The following is a 19,353-nucleotide window of genomic DNA, read 5'->3' as shown; positions in this document are numbered from 1 at the left end:
GAACGTGAAACGCTCGGCCAGCTGACAGCTGGCGAGCGGAGCAGGCATGTCCGAAAGTGTCAAAACAATTTTGTAATAAGGTCATGTACTGATGAACCGAGCAGATATTTGAGACTTTCAAAGCCACATTCTCGCCTAAAAATGTTGTAAAAAATCATGTTGTGTCACTTAAAGTGTAATATAGCAAAATAATTCGCTGCTCTGCAGAGAGGTTGAGGTTCCGAGGTTCGGGAGCGGACCGAGAGCGGACCTAGAGCAGCTGGGCGCGCGGCGCCCCTCGACGTGATCCTTCGCGCACCTCTGCCGGCGGGACGCACCGCTGCCGGGTACCCAGCACCTAGCGCTAGCGGCGGCTGCTAGCTCACCATATCCCATAATTCATTGCGGGTCCAAACAAGGCTTTTAAGCAAAGCGGCAATGGTGGTGAAGAGCGACAAATTATTTCAGTGAAACTCTCACCTACAACTCATTCGCATTTGGAGTCGACCCAATTCAGGATGGTCTCCACTGCTAACAGACATTACTAGAAAAATGGCTCCTTCCCAGTCAATGTAACAGATATTGATCTAAATGTTGTGTGAGTAGCTGGTAGTCATCCCCATGATATTCTAAAGCTCTAACACACCTCATGAGATCTCACGGTATGACAGGATATTGAGCTTTATGTTGTTTATATAGTTTGGCCAAAATGACAGTAACTCCATCCCTTCTCATTATAGGATGATTTCAGTTTAAAACTCTGGCATGAGAAGACGGCAGGCAATATGCATTCCTTCAAGGAAAGCAGGTTTTGTTGTCGTTCTGCATTTTCTCTCATTCTTCAAGCCCATATAATTACTTCCACAATTCACCATTTATTTCAGTGCTTGGGGAGAAACTGCCTGTCATAAACACGGCAGCAGAACATATTAGGTAAATGTCCTTCTGTTAATCAAGTAGAATATATTTAGCCAGTTTTTGGAGCTCATTCTGCCGACGTTGTCTTAGGGTTACGTGAACAAATGAGTCAGTAATCCACCTGTTTAACAGGAGGAGTAAACAACAGCAGGATATTTGTTTCAAACATGTGCTGCAGATTCTCTTGAGTGGTGATGGATGCGATGCAGGAAGTACACCACGATAAACGGCACAAAATCAACAACAAAAGTGGAAAAGACAACAAAGCTGCAAACATCTTTCCACACATTTGCTTACTGTGAATTCTTCAGACACCTAACATTATCTGCCAGAACGCTGAGTAGAAATACGGCTGACATTAATCTGAGAATGAGCTCTTTGTGTTGGAATAATACAGGAGTGATACCCTGACGAGGCGAGTAATGATCTGCCTTCCAGTCATGTGAGCTGCATCTCATTATGTATTCTTCTCTCTTGCAGGAGTTTTTTCGCAGAGGCATAAGCAGAATTCTGGATCGAACACTTGTGCGGTTCGGGCGCTACAGGGACGTGGTTTTTGAATGCCGGGACTATGAGCATAAGCGACCAGAGGGGCTGCATAGCAGACCTGGGAGGCAGCTTCACTGAGGATGCTCCCAGACCCCCAGTCCCCGGGGAGGAGGGAGAGCTGGTGTGCAGTGACAGTCGCCAGCACAGCAACCCCGGCTTCTCCTCCAAGAGCGAGAGCGCCAAATGCGACGCGTCAGTGGCTACACCGCGGCGACCGGACTTGGATTTGGGTTATGAGCCAGAGGGCAGCGCTTCCCCGACGCCGCCGTACTTAAAATGGGCCGAGTCGCTTCATTCCCTCCTGGACGATCAGGATGGCATCCATCTGTTCAGGAAGTTCCTCAAGCAGGAGGAGTGCGCCGACGTGTTGGACTTCTGGTTTGCGTGCAGCGGCTTTCGCAAGCTCGAAGCTAACGAGGCTAACGAGGAGAAGAAGATAAAACTGGCAAAAGCCATCTATAAAAAGTACATCCAGGATAGCAACGGGATTGTCTCCAGACAGATCAAACCGGCGACTAAGTCTTTCATTAAAGACTGTGTGATGAGGCTCCATATTGATCCTGCCATGTTTGAACAGGCTCAGACTGAGATACAGACGATGATGGAGGAAAACACTTATCCTCTGTTTTTAAAGTCGAACATTTACTTGGAATACACAAGGACAGGAGGAGAGAGCCCGAAGCCGTACGGCGATCAGAGCCCTGTTTCTGGGGAAGGAAAGGGGCTGTCGGGTTTTTTACCCACTTTAAACGAATACGAGGAATGGAGATGTGACCAGGGGCCCGAGGAGCAGCCTGAGTGCGACCCGACACCGAGCAGCCAGCTCACTCAGAAACTGCTAATGGAGACGCAGCGAGTTGGCAACAGAGCAAGATTCCAGGACAGCCACGAGTACAGGTAAATCCTCCCAGGCATCTGAAAGGGGAAAAAGAAAAAAAAAAAACACTTCAGCTCAGCTCAAACTGTGCAGGTTTTCCCTGCAAACTGCTGAATTAGAAATAAAGCTGAAAGCTCACATCAGTGTGAGCGCTGCCATAAGTCTGAGATGAAAACAGAATCTGAGGGGAGCGCAGAGGCAGCAGAGCTGATTGATGGTTTGTGAAGTGGAGAATCTGCACCTCAGGTGGTGAGGAAATGTCGGAAGTTAAAGTGGTTACAGGAGGTTGGAGCACAAATCATTATTCTTTTGGTGTTGGGTCTCTGGGAATCATGTTTTTCCACTGGACACGGTTTAGTAGTGAAACAGTTGAAGAGGGTTGATTTTTTTTTTTTTTATCTAAGCTTAATCTTATTTGTTTATTTTTGTTAGCAAAATTTCAGTTGAATGTGCTTGTGAGTGGATAATTAAACATTTGTGTCTGCATTTAGATACCTCACAAACCGATTTAATCATGATCCAGAGGGCTGCAAATCGATTAAAAAATCATTAAATGACTATAGCTTATTTCACGTAAATAAACACTGGTTAATTCATTTTCATGCCTAATAAAGAATACACAACAACATGTCAGGAAACCCTATAAATCACAGACTGCTGACCAACAATTAGCATCAACGCTAACTTGGAGTAGAAATCGCCACAGAACAGCTAACGTGATTTGCATCGTTTCTGTCACTGGAGATTTAAACACAAATCAAACATTTCAGAGTTATTACAAAAACAGTCATGCTTTAAAAACCTAAACCATTACTTAAAGATAAATTCTTCATAGTTTAGCAAAGAAATGATGCGAAAACACGCAGCTTTACTGCAACGGGAAGCTACGGTAACTCTGTTAGGACAAACGGCACAACAGCTGCTCTTAAAGTGGCGACACAGGTTAATGTTACCAAAACAGATTTTTGACATTTTCGTGTCTGTGAAGCATTAAAAACCTGATTTAACCCCCCCCCCCAGCCACACGTCTATCCAGCCCTCCGCTCGTTCTTCTTCTCTGCCACTTGGGCCTTTTTAACCTGAGAGGAATGTGACTTTAACAGATACACGTTTTGTTGTTTAATTTCTCTTAATGCAGGCGGGTAAACAGTTTATTTGAAGCGTTTCTTTTTGCTTGTTCTGCCGTTTTCTTTGAGACGGGAGCTTTAATTCCAGTCCATCCAGCTGTGTATAACAGACTCATATATTATGCTGAATTTGTTATCTTTTTAATCACATTTTTTTTGTTTTGTCCTGCCTCAGGGATGAACCTCAGCTCAGTATTATTGGTAACTCTTCACTGTTGGAGTAAAATAAATCGCTGCTGAAGACTCTTTATAACAGAACTCCCCTGAAAGGGAGGGGAAATGATTTGTGGATAAGCTGTTTGTAAAGTTCGCTGGTTGAATTTCTCTTAATTTTCACACTTGTTGTAATTTTTTAGCTTCAGTTTTTGCACGTTTTATTCGACTGTAATTCTGCTAAATGAGTGGAAAACAGCTGTTGAATAGAAACACGAGTATCTTAGGAAATGAAAGTATTATAACGAGAGATAAAATCTTTAATCGCTTTTCTTTCCACAACCAAACTGTCATTGCTTTTTAGAGGAAAACAAAACATCTAATCTTGTTGTGTTAAATGATTTTATCTTCAGCAGAGGATTACATGCCGTTGTGGTGAAGTAAAACCCTCCAGCTGTGACGTCTTAATGGGATGGCAGCTATTGTCTGTGTCACTAAAACCTTGTTCTGACACTGAATAGTTTCTGTTGCATCACGAGTGGACTCTACAGACATGTTCCCATAGCAGCCGGGTTCTGATGAGAGACAGGAATTCACATCAGCTGACAGACAGACAGACAGACAATACCTCCCAGATAAAACTCTGTGTCAGTGCAGCACTTAGGAGCAGACACAGAACGAACCTTTATCACCGTTCAGTCTGTTGAAAAACACAATGATTGGCTGGAATTTGACTTGCATATTTTACCCAACGTTTCCTGCTTGGTTACATCTCATCACATTCTTCAGTGTAGAAGATAAGGCTGATATCTGCAAAAAAGCACATGCTTGTTTGTAGAAAAGCAGCACTTTAGTTGGAAAGCAAAACTTCAGCGCAGAAACAAACCCCCTCAGGCATTTCAGCCGGGTGGATGTAAAGAATGAAAACACGTTTAAACTGAGTGAGCTTGCTGTTCTTATTTTTACATCATTATTTTAGTAATCGGGCATTTGGCTGGAATTACAAAAATAAGGCACGCTTCATTTTTAAATAGCCTCTTAGCATCACCCGATGGGTTTCTTTTTTTGTTTTTGTTTTTTTGTGAAACTAAATTTTACAGCAGTTGTGTTGGATCCCTTCAGAGAATGCCAACAGAAGACATTAAAAAGTCTTTCAAATCAGCTTGGAGAAGTGAAACGACTTGAAAGAGAATGGCTTTTGTGTTCATTAATGTTCAGGGGGAACTTTTGAAACTGTTTAGTTTTGTTCTCATTCGGGCGGGATGTAAATTTCAAAGACGAGCCTTTAGTCTCTTCGGGATACAAGCGTGAAAACAATGTGAACAAGCCAACGTGTTTCTTTCAGACTGACATTATGATTACTCCCATCTATCTGCTGAGAAGGGTCGAAGATTTGCAGTTTTATTTATGGTTTAGCCTCTTTAGTAGCTTGGCAACACTCACAAAATGCTTTTCTTCAGGAGGAAAGCTTTCAGAGAAGGAAAACCATCTCAACATATGCAGCATCTTTTCAAATGTGTTGCTAATTATTTAATTGTTCTTCAAGTATTTGACTCCCAGTAAAGCACAAGTATATTAGTTATCTATTGTAAATTCAAAGGATTATGGTGAATGCAATAGAAAACATTGTATGGATCACTATTAATATTAAGAAAATAATGTTTTAATCAAGTTTTGAAACTGAAGATTTACATTTTACTTAATATTCTGTGCTTTTTTAGTTAGTTGAATCTTTTTACTGTCACTTACTGGAGGTAAATATCACAAATCAACAGTAAAAGGCTCACCCCAGTCAATGTTCTGGATTAGATTTGTGTGATTTGATCCTTGTCCTAAATGGAAATGGGTGTTTTGTATGTTTCCTGATTTGTATTTTATCAAACCGAGACCTAAATTAGGCCTTAATTTCCTTTGGCCACACTTTTCTAGTTTATTTTTTTCCGCTACAAACACAATTGCATCTTTTTGCGTTGTGGCCTTTCACCGTCACGGAGCTGTGAATTATTCTCCATCCTGTTCTGGCATTAATAAAAAAATCTGTTGGTCACAGAGGTTCCATCAGAACTCGAGCTTCTGCATTCCAAGCAGGGAGAAGCTCGGGGTAAATGCTTCAGGGAATTCCAATTTGAATACAAAATAATAATGCATAGCATCTATAATTCATGTACACAAGCCCTGTTAGAGGTCTGTTCAGCTAAGTTGATGACTGTGAATGGTGTCAAATAAAAAAAGGCTTCACTTTTTTTTTTTATAGATACTTTGGGAAGAATGTGCATCTCTGTCAGAGTGGTGTTACACTTAACCCATTTTCTGGGAATTATTGTGTGCTAAAATTCTACAAAACGGCGTTACTAGCTAATATATTTATCTAAATTGAAATAAATCAAAACAAGAACAGCTAATAGATGCTAAACTGACAGAGATGGAGAATCGTCTGAGTTTATCAGCCAGTGTTCTGCATTGTTCAAGCATATTATGTGACGGAGTTCGAGTTAGTTTATCTAAATTCCAACAAGATTGTGCTCTACCACTGTTTTTAGTTTACCTCATTAAAAGAGACATTTGTTTTGATTTAATATTAAATGACAGATTTAGTCCCAAAGTCAGCACTTTTTGATCGATTAATGTAGAGGTCACTAATACGCATCAACACGATGTAACTAAGTACAGAATTTGTTTTTAGCTTTTTCCAGGTCTGAACAAGTATGGATAAAGGACAATAGAGTATTTGAAAAACATTAGTATTTCCGGACTCATTTTATAAAAAATAAAAACCAAATTGTTTAAAAACTGCTCAAACAAGCTGCGTATTTTTTCACATTTGCTGTCTATAAAAGAGAGATAGTCGTCATGATGTCCACTTTTGGTTCATCCACCAAAGCAAAAGTTGTGTTTCGGGTTTTAGCCACCAGTTTGTTGGTTTTTGAGCTCATCTCAGCTTTACTGGTTCCACGCGTGGCGGTGTGATCAGACGAGTCGCCCAGACTTCAAACCCCAATGTGCTCCCTGACGTTGCACCTTTTCTGCTATGGCTGATATCTGAAGATTATTAACATTTTACATATAGATTATAAATCCTCACCTCTGTTTATATATTTACAGTCAATTTTCAAACGTTTTGATGTAACAAAAAAAGGCTTAAAATGCAACAATCTTAAGACAAAAGTTTGGATTTCTTCCTGGAAAATGTGTGGAAAGCCTGGTAGGTGGGACCCATAAATCCTGATGAAAGCAGTCATTGTCCTTGTTTTTAATGAACTGTGTTTCTTACACAAAGATGGGTTTCTGAGAATCGTGTTTCCTTTCAGTGTCTTCAGCAGTCGTTCCGTTTCTTGTTCCAGGCTCGCGTCGTGCCGGGAGCCCGTCCACCCGTACTATGTCAGCACCGGTCACGTTCTGGCTCCGGCCACCAGCGCCAACGACAGCGAGCAGCAGAGCATGTCCAGTGACGCAGAAACCCTGTCCCTCACAGACAGCAGTGTGTACGTATCGTACTGTGGTGTCAGCATTAAAATTAATATCTGAACCCAAAGTTCCCAGCTGTGACAAACGCATCAGTTGTCTTTAATCAAAGTCAAACTGTTTTCCTGTTGTACTTCCTTCCAGTTTAATCAATATAATTGACATAAATGAGACTCCTTACTTACTGACTTGACTGTAAATCTGCTTTAAAAGAACCAAGGGGATTCTTTTCTTCTTTAGTTTACAAGTTTTTGGTCATCTATGATTCTTAAATAAAGCTTGGACTTCAGTGGAGTCCATGGGTCAAACTCAGTCCAGTTCTATTGAAAGAAATAGAAAATCTAAAAAATAATTTGTTTTTTGGTGCAGATCAGCTCTATTGGGGATTCGTCCAAAGAGCCTTCAAAAGTTGCTCAGCTGGACAAAAATGTGTTTGAAGCTGAATGGATTAAAAGCTAATTGGCCGTGAGCTTCCAGCGCAGGGCAGAGTGGGAACCAGTAGGACCAGAACCACGCAGGATTACACACTCATGCATGTGAAAGCGAGTAGCTGTGCTCCGCCGGACCACTCGCGGTGCACCAGGGACACCAGAATCCTGCAAGAACACCTGTCCCCCGCGGCACTGGATAACAAAGACTTTTTGGGTGTTTGTTTCAGGCAGAAAAACGCTGCGAGACGCGCTCGACTTCAAAGCTCGCCTCCGTTGTTTATTCATGAGTATGTTTTATGAAAATATCTTTGTTGTTAATTCCAGAGATGGGGTTCCACCCTTCCGATACCGCAAACAGCATCGCCGGGAGATGCACGAAAGTGCCAAAGCAAATGGGCGAGTGCCACTACCTCATTTCCCTGTGAGTTATTCATGGCTTATTTCCCTTTTCCCTCTCACTTTCTGCCTCTACACCCCTCTCTTTGTAACCGTCTGTCTCTGCTTAACATTTCTCTGCTCCACCACTGGAGATGTGCATATTTCGGCTCTGCCTGTGATGGAGTATAAGAATAGCTGATGGGGAAAAAGAAGGCTGTCTAAATGCAGCTTGATGCCTGCCTGAGCTGCGCGCGCTGAAGTCTAGCAGACACGAATCCTCCTGTGTGACAGCCTGATGCCTTCCTCCTCAGCTTCTGCTGCGTCTTCGCAGGGAAACCTCGGCCCTAATTAGGCCTCGGAGTAAAGATTCAAATTAAACTCCACACGGAGCGCTTCATTAGAATGCATAGATGGACTAAAGAGTAGAGAGCAGATCTGTGAACCATGACGCTCATATTTTTCTGCCCAAAAAACCCAAGAATTGGCTTGAATGTTTTTTTTTGTTTAGAAAATCACTTTGTCTTTTTATCCTTTGTTTTTTTTTTGAACAGCTTTGACTAAAACCTGACTGCAGCTCAGGCAGCACAGAAACACATGCCACCGGAGTCCTTATTAGGGAGAGTTTCTTTGCTGTTTAAAACATGTTTTTATTACCCTAATGAGTTAATAATCACAACGTTACTGTGAAATGTAGAACAAAAATGGTATCAGAATAGTTTTTTGTGAATGTTTTTGCAAACAAAGACATTTTCAGAGCGTTTATAATACAAACATTAAATTAAACCCCCCTTTTAAAAGAATGTAAATGTCATATTGAGGATATAATTCTTAGTATTGGTTGAGCAAATATAAAACAATAAATAAATAAATGAAGTTCAGTAATATGTGTTGATAGTAAAGTTTAATTAGTGCCCAAAAGACGAAAGGTGGGCAATCATGAGATCATACTTAATGGTATTCTTCAGGTTGGACTAATTGGCTACAATTCTGTTATTTCTCAACATAACATATTTCTAGTTTAATGGTCTGGCTTGAATGTTGGTGCGTGATATGCATTTCTTCTTTTAATTTAACTTCATATTTATGATCCTTTTGAAGTAAGCGTCTCAGTCCAGCCGCTGAGAGCTAAACCTGTTCCGAACAGTAACACGAGAGGTGGAGCGAGTTTCCGCGCAGAGATCTTCACAGTTTGACCGTTCTTCCTCCAGCGCACAAACCGGATCCCCAAGGATATCCACGTGGAGCCGGAAATGTTTGCCGCGGAGCTGATCAGGAGGCTGGAGGGCGTTCTGAAGGAGAGGGAGGCGCGGGAGAAACTGGAGGAGCGCCTGAAGAGAGTCCGACTGGTACCGTGAGGTTTTTCCTTTCCGTCCGAGCTGATTCAGCGTGTTGGTAATTTGATTTAGCACGTGAAGGAGTTTCACACTGACGAGCACTGTCTCGGCTCAATTGCATTTATTATAGTACAACAGGGGCAGTTTGATAAAGACACATTCCAGTCACATGAGCCGACAGCGTGAACATTTGGTCATCCCTGCTAACATAAGCTAAAGAACTATTAGATCGGAGGGTTCAAATACGGATAATGGTTTTTAAAAAGCAGCACTAAAACCTGAAGATGTTCGGTTTCATTAAAAAGTTTAAAAGCCTATATTTCCTTGAAGAAGTTTCAAACTAAATTCAACTTGTGCTGAGAAGAAACGGAGTTATGATGCCAAAGTTTTCAGCTAAAACAATATGTGACGTGTAGCGCTCAGAGTATGTGTTGGGGATAATAATCAGTCATTTCCACACCACATTTTAGCTAAATATCTTATATTTATCGTATATTTAGCTTATATATATCTTATATCAGCTTTGATATTTGGTGTTTTATATTTTAGCGGCCATTTTAAATAGGGTTGTCTCCAGAGGTTATTTTGTTGTAGTTACCCATCCAATAATTATTCTATACTTCGTGCAGTGGTTTATGGGATATACACACACCCTGATCGCCATATATCTTCGGTGGCGGGCGACAGTAACTGAGAATGTCGGATCTTTGTGATCAGAAAATGTTTTGAGCTTAAACTATGAAGAAAAGCTGTTTGTTGAAGCAGCCAGTAAAGATGAAATGGTTGTAAAGATTTGTTACAGTGCAAACGTTGATATCAAAGAGCATTTTATTACCGAGTTTACAGCAATAAGAGAAGAGTGTATTACGCTGATTGTAGATGGCGTCAGCGGAAGCCTGACAGGTGGACGTGTGTGTGCCTGGCCGTCAGGTTTATAACTTTCAGAAACAAAGGAGACCTAAACCCGTCTGTCCTTAATGAAATAAATGAGGCCAGCCGTTTGAGCGTGGAGTAAAAAGCCCGATGAATCGTTTGGAGAATTCCGTCCTTGGCCTGTCAGCAATCTGGCTTTGCGGATGAATCAGATGGAGCACCTGCACGCTCGGCCACTCGAAAGCCTGGAAGAGTGAGATGCTTGTTTGATGCCACTTGAACGGTGATGAAAAGGTTGCTGTTACCACAAATGAAATCTCCCTCAGTACTCGGCGCCAAGTATTGACTCTCTGGGTGAACGATTTATGTGGCGGTGCCTGAAAGGGAAGAAGCTGAAGCTGCCATCACAGAGATTCAGCTTTGCTTTCTAGAAGCCTGGAGGTAAAGATGCAATGATTTCCTTCATTAGGAAGTACTCTGAGCTCGAGCTGTGCAATAAAAAGGTTCTCATTTCAAACTATAAAATCAAATATACAAAATGTTATCCTATACTATATCAAATGGTGAGTCGACTCTGGGAGTTTTCCAGATGCATTGATATGTAATGAAATGTGGGTGCTCAGTCAATGTAAACAAAGCACGTGGCTGAATCTGCTGAAAACCTCATGGAAACTTGAGACACAAGACTGGCTTACATTAGGCTGGCTGTATTCTGCGTAGGTAAACAAATATGGTGGAGTCAGACGTTCGATGGAAATATAAGAAGGAATCTGCTGCTAAACGTGGACAGGAAAGAGAAATATTAAGTCAGACAACTGTCAGGAATAAATATGAAGGAACAGGCAGGGCCATAAAAACATAGGTTTACCATTTCCATGTTTTTAGCTCAATCTTTATTGGCTCTTCCATGGATGTTACTGTTGTTGATCATTCGATGCTTCATGACATATTTTGGTAACAGACAGACACTAATACGCTGTTCGACAGTGGATAATGATTAAAACACTTTCATATAGAACAATAAATCTTCTACTTTTAGTGATGCTTTATAGCAGTGACCATATATTGAACTTAAAATTCTGTTATTCTGAAAACAACCTGAACATTACACACTTCACTGTTTATCTCTGTGTCCTCCTCTTCCTCCTGTGTCTTCTTATCAAAACCTAATATAAAACCTGTACACACACACACACACACACACACAGGGTAAATCCCCTGCTGCAGGTTCTGTCACAGCACAGTTTTGTCCCAGTCAGAGCTGAACCTGGATCAGCTGCCTGTATTTGTCGTGACAGAGCTGTGCTGTGTGAATACTGATGGCTCCTGCTCCAGATTTAGTCACAGATTTCTGCAGTTTATGTTAGAAAAAGTCAAATCTGCCATCTTTAAGTTGAAATAGGCACAGAATTCTTTATGAACTATTTTGGGATAACCTTAGTTGTGTTTATCTGTCATTTGGAAATTAGCCTGTAAAATTACAAAGCATTTGTTTACATGGTTTTCTGGAGCTTTGATTTAAAAATATGATCCTCTTTGTTTTTTTGTCTGTTGGGTTTTTCTACTGAAGGAGGAGGAAGGCGATGAAGTCACCTTGTCCTCAGCCTCATCGTTCTCCAGTCACAGGCTGCCCCCTAGTGCTTATTCTCTGAACTACAACCCCCGGTACGCTGACACCACCTACAGCGGCCCGTTTGTCAGAGACACTCACGAGGAAAACCCTGAGAGCATCTTGGACGACCACGTCCAGCGGGTCATGAAGACGCCCGGCTGCGAGTCTCCGGGGAATGACCGCCACTCCCCCAAGTCCCGCTCCCCGGACGGATTCCCAAGATCCAAAGGGGTGGGGCAGTCGGGCCCGGGCAAACATCCAACCAGGCATGGCGTCAAGGGAGAGTCGGGCCACGTGTACCATCACAGACACATGCATCTCGTCCACCAGGCAGGTGTGGGAAAGCCCAAAGAGCAGGTGGAGTCTGAGGCGGCCGCACGTGCGCACGGCGGGTTTCCGTGGAGCTCGGAGGCAAGTTATTACGGTTCCAAGACTCGCAGCTTTGCAGATGGTGGCGTGGGATCCAGCCCTGTGGAGCACACGGGGTACAGGTGTGGAACGAGCTGCTTTGTTTGTCTTTCACATCACCGTTCTCCTTCCTGCCTTTCTTCTTACCCACTTTTATTTGCTGGGAAACAGCAGGAGTGGCACACAGTGTCGGAGGGCGTCAAAGAGAGGCGAAGAAGGGCGGCCCTGTGACGCGTCAGGACCGGCAGAGGAGATGGAGAAAAATCAGAAAATCCTCTTGTGGCTGATGGAAGGTCAGAAAGAGATGGTTCAGCACAAGAGGAGCCCGTACGGGTCAGTACTCAATTACTTTAGTTATTGCATATGCCAGAGTTTTAGACTAAAATCATCTTGTGTTGAGAAATGACAGAGTTGTAGCTCTTTTGGTCAAACCTTAAAATGATGTAATGTGCAATCTCCTGCTCAGAGGATGTGTTGTGACGGTAGCTGAGAGTTATTAACGTCAGATTTTAGCTCAATGTCTGTAAAATTGACTGAATTATGGTCAGTTGGCTCTAGTGGCCATCTTGATTTGGGTTGACTCCAAAAGTTAATCAGCTGAAATCTGTTCAGTGGTTCATGAGATATTTAGTTAAAAGACAAACAGAGCTGACTCTGGAGAATTTAAAGCGAACGCGTAGAGGATCCGTCATTAAAGGAGTAACTGCTGATGTGCTTTACCTTCAGGAGTATCACCAGCTCCAGGCGGGCCCCAGACAGATCCGGACCGACGCACCCAGGCTTCAGCAGTCAGCTACGCAACAACGTGCAGCCGTTTCACCCTTTCATCCAGGACCCCACCATGCCCCCAAACCCGGCCCCCAGCCCCCTGATCCAGCTGGAGGAGGTTTGCCGGCGGCTCGAGGAGGAAAAGATTAAGTGTGGACCTCTGCAGCCCAAGCAGAGGTAACAAATAAAACGTGTTTTATTGCCACTCTTATCTGTTCTCTCAATCATTGCGATCCTTTATTAGACTCTGAGCCGGAGGAGGTGGGGGGTTTTCCACACGCTTTCTGTTTTGTTCTGTAGCCTGTGGGTTTCTTCTTGGTCAGTTTGTCTAAATTGGTTTTTTTTTTTCTGCCCCTCAGGTACGTGATGGAGGTGATTCAGAGGGGTCGCACTGCAGTCAGACCTGCACCCGTCCCTCTGCTCAACGTGGTGCCCGCTGTGTCAGACTCTGAGCTCTCTGAAGCCGAGTATGTTCACCGTTTCACCTCTAATGTGTTCAGAACACAGCAGCCGTCTTCTCTTCTCACATGATGCCTCAAAGTCTACCACCCAGTTTGTCTGGATTTGGTGTTTTGTCCTGTAATTATGCAGGAATAAGACTCGAGCTACTTCTTCATCACCTGGCTTTGGATTCTTCTACCTTTTATTTTATTTAAGATCAATAAGATCTTCAATATAAGATGGAACTCTGTTGTTTAGAAGCAAGATTTCAAATTTTATTCTGAATTTTAATGAGAAATAATGCACATTCAGGTGATAACACAAGCAAATAAAATATATATTTTTTTAACTCAGTTTAGAGAAGCAGAGGGAGCATTATCCTTCCTATCTGATGGTCTTTTGTTGCTGTTATGATGGTTAAATCCGTTTAAATGATTTATCATGTTGATTTTGAAGAGTGGTTCACTTTTAGTCATCATGTTAAAAAGAAATGATTCTCCACCTGATCATAAACTCTCAATCAGACTTTAAGGTTGAACTCTGGAGACCAGAAAACAAAAGATTACAAAGAAAACAGAGAAGTGTGTTTTTTCTGTGTTCAGCAGAGATTTAAGGAGCGGGTCAGCTTTGATATTTGGTGTTTGATGTCAGACTTCCTCTCAGGTGGACGTTAAGTAGATGGAGGAGAAAGAAAAAGATGAAAGGCAGATTAGGCAGCATGAATCCTCCCATCAGAGCTGCAGCTCCACTTACAGACCGGACCTCTCTGTACCTCCGATTTTCTTGAAGAGAACTCTCCGTTTCGAGTTTGGTACACGGCGGATGGGATTTCAAACTGAAGTGAAGCAAAAAAAAAAGCAGTTGTAAGATTTATTTTCATAGTATTGGTTTAAAGCAGTTGTTTTAAGAGTCTTGTGTGTGCAGACATATTTAATCCCAGTCCTCGTTTTAATTTCGATGCTTTTACATTTTGTCTAATTTCCAGTAACTGCATGTAGGTTTCTATTTTTTTACCCGGTAAAAAATGTGACGGTTTCTTATCGAGTTCACTGCATTTCTTTCCCATGATTCTTTGCAAAGCGTCACATTCAGAAAAGCCCGTCTGACACGTCGTTGTGTTGAGTTACGACTCAGAGATGTCGCAGGATTTCTGATGCATTAAGTGATGGTGGGACATCCGTGTGATGCCACTTGTGTGGAGCCATCTGTTGTTGGACGGAGGACAGATGGATGTCCACCCACAGTAATGCGTTGACCAATGGCATCGCTCAGCTGAGAATACTTGTCCTCCTTCACGCGTGACTTTTCTCTGACCAGCCTGTTTATGTAGTTAGACCAGAGTCAGTGACGAAATGTTGAAAGTGTCTTCATCTGTAAACAAAGATGCCAGGATAACGGACGGTATAACAAATATCAGAAAATGCAACTAAAGAAGTCGCATTTTCTGCAAAAATGCTGAGTGCTGAATGACTTTGCAGAAATTTGCTGAAGAAAAGGAGTTTTTAATAGTTATGGGCTTCAAAAAGTAAAATAAACTGTTGTTTATATATGTTTTTTTCAGTAGAAACCATTTTTTTCCCCAACTTAAAAGGGTTACTAGAAAAGACGAGCTTCACATTTCTCTGGTTTGTGTTTGCAGCCAGAAGTCCTGCAGGAAGCAGCTGTGTGAGAACATCACCGTGGCTTATTACTTCTGCGAGGAGCTGATTCCGTACCGGACCTCCGTCAGAGGACGGGTCGTTACTCTGGGCCAGTTCAAAGAACTGCTGACGAAGAAAGGAAATTACAGGTGGGCTTTGTGAACGAGTCATTTTTAATGTTACTAGAAGGGTTGTTTTCTCTGAGTAAATGCTTTCAGCACATTAGAGACGTGACATTTAAAAAGTCTTTCAAACTAAAGCTGCCTTTTATGACTTCAGGTTTGGTTTTTGTAAACCAGATTCACTTTTTTTGTTTACATTTTATAGGTTTTATTTCAAGAAGGTGAGCGACGAGTTTGACTGCGGGGTGGTGTTCGAGGAGATCCGCGAGGACGACGCCATCCTGCCCATCTTTGAGGAAAAGATCATCGGCAAAGTTGAGAAGGTTGATTGACGCTCGTGTTGAGGAGGAAGAGTCGAGGAGCAGCTGAAGGTGAAAAGGAAGTTTAATTAAAATGAAGAAATGAGAAGTGGATGATTAACGCAGTGGTCAATGATGGACTAGAATTAAACAAACAAAATGTTTTTAAAATGTAACGTAGCATTGTAAAGTTTTCTAGTTAGACGAAGAAGAAAAGTGCTACTAAAGCTGCGTATTTTTGATAAAAATGTATCAGAGGAGATCCTTTCTAAAGTAGCAGCACTTGTCATTTTTACATGTACAGTTTGTGTTAAAGGATAACAGTTTTTTATTCTATTCATCTGTTTAAGATGCAAAAATCTGAAGTTTATAAAAGGTCCCAGTTGAAGACTATGTTAGATGTTTCTCATCCATCACAGGAGGAGCCGTTTGGGCTCAGATGTTTGAGCTCATCCAAGCGCTTTCATATGTTGATTTTGTTGAGCTCCTTGTTTATTGTTATTAGAACCACTGATTACGTCTCAGAGTAGGTTTTTCTAAAGCGTCAATCCATTAATAACCAGAATAACGCAAACCTAATTTCTAACAATACCCTTATATTTAAAAAAAAAGACCTTGTGTTTGAAGTCTGTGGTCCTTTCTGGCTCAGCTGTGGAAGCTTTATGATGTATAAGGACATAAACATAAATAATTATACAATTAGAGACCATTTCCTTTCAGATACTTTAATGAAATGTCTTGTTTCACAAAGACATTTCTAGTGAGATTTTGTTGGCTTTCATTCCTGTTAAATGGGGTACACGGCCTGGAAGGTTTGTTTTCATCCATTTATTTACAGAATCGTTTTTTCAGTCCATTTGCTGTTTAAAATAAACTGCATCTGAATAACAATACACACTAACTGCAATCACAAAATCACAAGGTTAATCTATGCAAACGGGTAAATACCTCTGCTGCCATAATAATAGAATCTGCATTTGTAATAACAGGAAACGTGTCAAAGTATCAGAGGTTTTGCTTTGTAATTAATTGTTGTAATGAAATTTTACCCTGACTGATACAATCAGGTTTTAAGGTGTAGATGACTGATCAGAAAAATTACGTTTTATTAATTTATTCTTTGTAAATTTTAAAGCTTAAAAAGCAGAAAGACCTTTGATTTGTTTTTTTTTTTGAAGTCATAAGTCTAAAAGGGAGTAACGGTTATCATCTTATTGAAGACACTTACAGGCATGAACACAATAACACAGATGGTGTTGGAGTGAATGTCATGTTCTTATTTGATTCTTCGGATCATTAAAATCAAGCAACAAAACAGGCTTATTTCGAATCCGAAGCCTTTGTTTGATCACAGCTCCAACTTGTGCCTGGAAGGATATTAGGATCTATGTGTGATAGATCACACCAAAGACAAATGTTAGAATGTAGTAGACGTTCGGAATAGACCCGTTTTACGTTATGACTTCTGGTCTTTTATATATAAAAATACCCCCATTAAAACCCTTTTCAGCAGATCAAACCTAGAAGCTGTATGATTGACGGATTCTAAAGCTGAAATATCTGGAGCATTTTGAAGAAACCCTCACCGAAGCAGGCAGAATATTTCTGTGCTCTTACTACTGACTGAAAGAATATCTTTCTTTTTAAATGTAAAGGACATTTTTGCACTGAAACTGAAACGAATGGCACAAAGTCCACTGGGTTTGCAAGAAGAACCGGCGATTCAAGGCCACCCCGTCTCTGTATGTTCTGTCCCTGGTTATTGTTCTTTGTTCGTCCTGAGGAGTGACTCATTCCACACGTTCCTCCTGCGGCCAACAGAGCAGAACCCCAGGGGACCTTGAATCCGCGGTGCTGACTTGTAACGGAACCACAGCGTCAGGAACTGCTGCTGCTTTTTCTTAGAATACTAATATATTTATAGCTCGTTGATCTCCAGTGATTAATTGGCTGTTAAATTATACAATTCCTTTACGTTATTATGTGAAAGTCTGTGTTGTTTTGATTGAATTCTTTTTCCAACATAGAGAATCATCTCTGTTCTGATTCCTACTGTGAAAACTCCTGAAGTGGACTTCTCCTGGAATGTGTACAACGAACAGCAGAGTGCCTTTATTACTATGCTAATGATGTCTACAGTGCGACTTTCAGATAAATAAGGGGGACATAAAAACCAGGGATTAGCTTTATATTTTTGTTTAGACTTTTTTTTTATTGTTTTGCAAGGTTGTTTCCGTTCCGTGTTTAATGTTCAGCCTTTTATATGTAAATATGTAGAGCTTAAATGGTCAGGAACGAGAGGCTCAGAAGTCAAATCTGCTGTCCTGGGCCTGCTTCTGCTCACTGATATCTTGGTGGCCATTTTAAGGTACCTGAACAATAATAATAATAATAATAATAATAATAAAAAAAATGCAACAAATCAGCATTTGAGCTTTTATTTTTATCTGTCACAGCAGACATGATGCCATGTGCTGCGTTGTTTCTCGTCATTCAGAGGGTTTCTGCGCAGCCATAACAAGTCTGGAAACTGATTTGAGTATTTACCAGGTGTGGATAAATACAGAAAAAACAAACAAGAAAAGGAATCTGGGAAAGTATCTGTTTTTAGATTGTTTCCAACTCCCTTTACTAAAACATTCAAATCTGAATATCTGCAAAGAATTTCATTTCATCTGAGAATAATTTGCTCAACCAACCAGTGTTTTAGTGTTTATCATGATGATACTTTCAGAAAAAGTGCCCCCCACCACACACACACACACACACACACCATTATTCAGCTCATCATCCACCCCAAGCTTTGAGTTGAAAATTGTAAGGATTTTTTTGTTTGTTTTGAACTCACTGACTGGACAGATGGCTCTTTAATGGCCTTTTTCTGTTGTTCAAACTTCGAACAACCACCCTATTTACTTGATTATAGATTTTATAATTGCCTAATTGAAACCTTTCATGCGACTGTAAGGTCCTTTGTTGGAACCATCATGTTTCTGACATCAGAACACGGAGCTCTGCGGTGTTCAGCGACCGCCCATAGATGGCGCTCTCTCTGTTCATGTGAAGGAGGACTTGGCTTCAGGGTGTTGTCGCCTCACAGTGAAACAGCTGAGGAGAAACACGTCACAGAAAACACGTAATACTTTCACGTTACGTCAAAGTGTTAATGAAGACGTTTCTTCTTCTCTAGAAATAAAGAAACAGATTCCTTCTGTGAAGCCTTATGCACAAACAGCTCTTTTATTTGCTCTGTTTTATCTATTCCTCTAATTACATGAATACTGAATATCAAGGCTGGCTTTGCCTTAACCTTGACTGATAATCCACATCTTGCACATGAGAGAATTATAAATGAATACAGCGTTGAGGACAGATGATGCTGTGTCCTGCTGATGCCATATGGTGTTGGTGCTGCAGCCCCGTGAGCGAGCTGTTTGAATTTTCAGCCTTCGGGCTCAACTTGGACATGAACTCGACGACCAAATCCGAGAAAAAAAGCAGCCAGTTTTCATTCTATCGTTTGTTATCTTTGATAAAAACACCGACTTCATCTTCCCCCCTGTTGCTTCTTTATGCTACTGAAACATCTCACTCTCCTCTTCCTCTGAGTTATAGTGACATCAGTTTCTGCATCTAGAGGATGATGAAGACAAGCTAAACATGGTGGTAAAACACAAAACTCCTTTGCTGCTTATATAGTTCTTAACTGTTGTTGTTAATGACTGACCTGACAAATAAAGACTTAAACCTAAGGTTTGCATTTTAATGATACAAAAGGAGAGGGATAATTAATAAGCTGGTGCTGGCAAGTCTCTCATGTAAACAAAAGTGTCATTCACTGTGTCTTTCTCACAGAGATGTAATTGTTCTTTAAACAATCTCACCTGACAGTGATCGTTTTCCAACAGGATTAATTCTCTAAAGACTGAAAAAGCAGCTAAAGGAAGAGCTGAAGTGTAGCTGCTCCTCAGAACTTCAAACA

General features: G+C 41.3%; 1 protein-coding gene across 5 annotated transcripts in view; it reads left to right on the top strand.

Annotated features, from left to right (window-relative positions):
* The window catches only part of axin1 (axin 1), a 29,647-nt gene extending 11,850 nt beyond the window's left edge, over positions 1-17,797 (top strand). For 3 of the 5 annotated variants that reach the window (XM_025008860.2, XM_025008861.2, XM_017429380.3), the window contains 10 exons: positions 1,378-2,343; positions 6,945-7,085; positions 7,821-7,917; positions 9,083-9,220; positions 11,652-12,184; positions 12,273-12,434; positions 12,828-13,046; positions 13,229-13,336; positions 14,950-15,099; positions 15,278-17,797. In XM_025008860.2, coding sequence (XP_024864628.1) covers positions 1,469-2,343; positions 6,945-7,085; positions 7,821-7,917; positions 9,083-9,220; positions 11,652-12,184; positions 12,273-12,434; positions 12,828-13,046; positions 13,229-13,336; positions 14,950-15,099; positions 15,278-15,404 — 2,550 coding nt within the window. In that variant the 5' untranslated portion in view covers positions 1,378-1,468 and the 3' untranslated portion in view covers positions 15,405-17,797. The remainder of the gene's footprint in view (positions 1-1,377; positions 2,344-6,944; positions 7,086-7,820; positions 7,918-9,082; positions 9,221-11,651; positions 12,185-12,272; positions 12,435-12,827; positions 13,047-13,228; positions 13,337-14,949; positions 15,100-15,277) is intronic. The other 2 variants (XM_025008863.2, XM_037978815.1) reach the window with 2 other exon arrangements.
* Positions 17,798-19,353: the final 1,556 nt, after the last annotated feature.

Source organism: Kryptolebias marmoratus, linkage group LG12 (assembly GCF_001649575.2).
Source record: "Kryptolebias marmoratus isolate JLee-2015 linkage group LG12, ASM164957v2, whole genome shotgun sequence".
Taxonomy (NCBI): domain Eukaryota; kingdom Metazoa; phylum Chordata; class Actinopteri; order Cyprinodontiformes; family Rivulidae; genus Kryptolebias; species Kryptolebias marmoratus.
The sequence above is the reverse complement of the archived record's forward strand: the minus strand, read 5'-3'. Positions and strand labels throughout refer to the sequence as shown.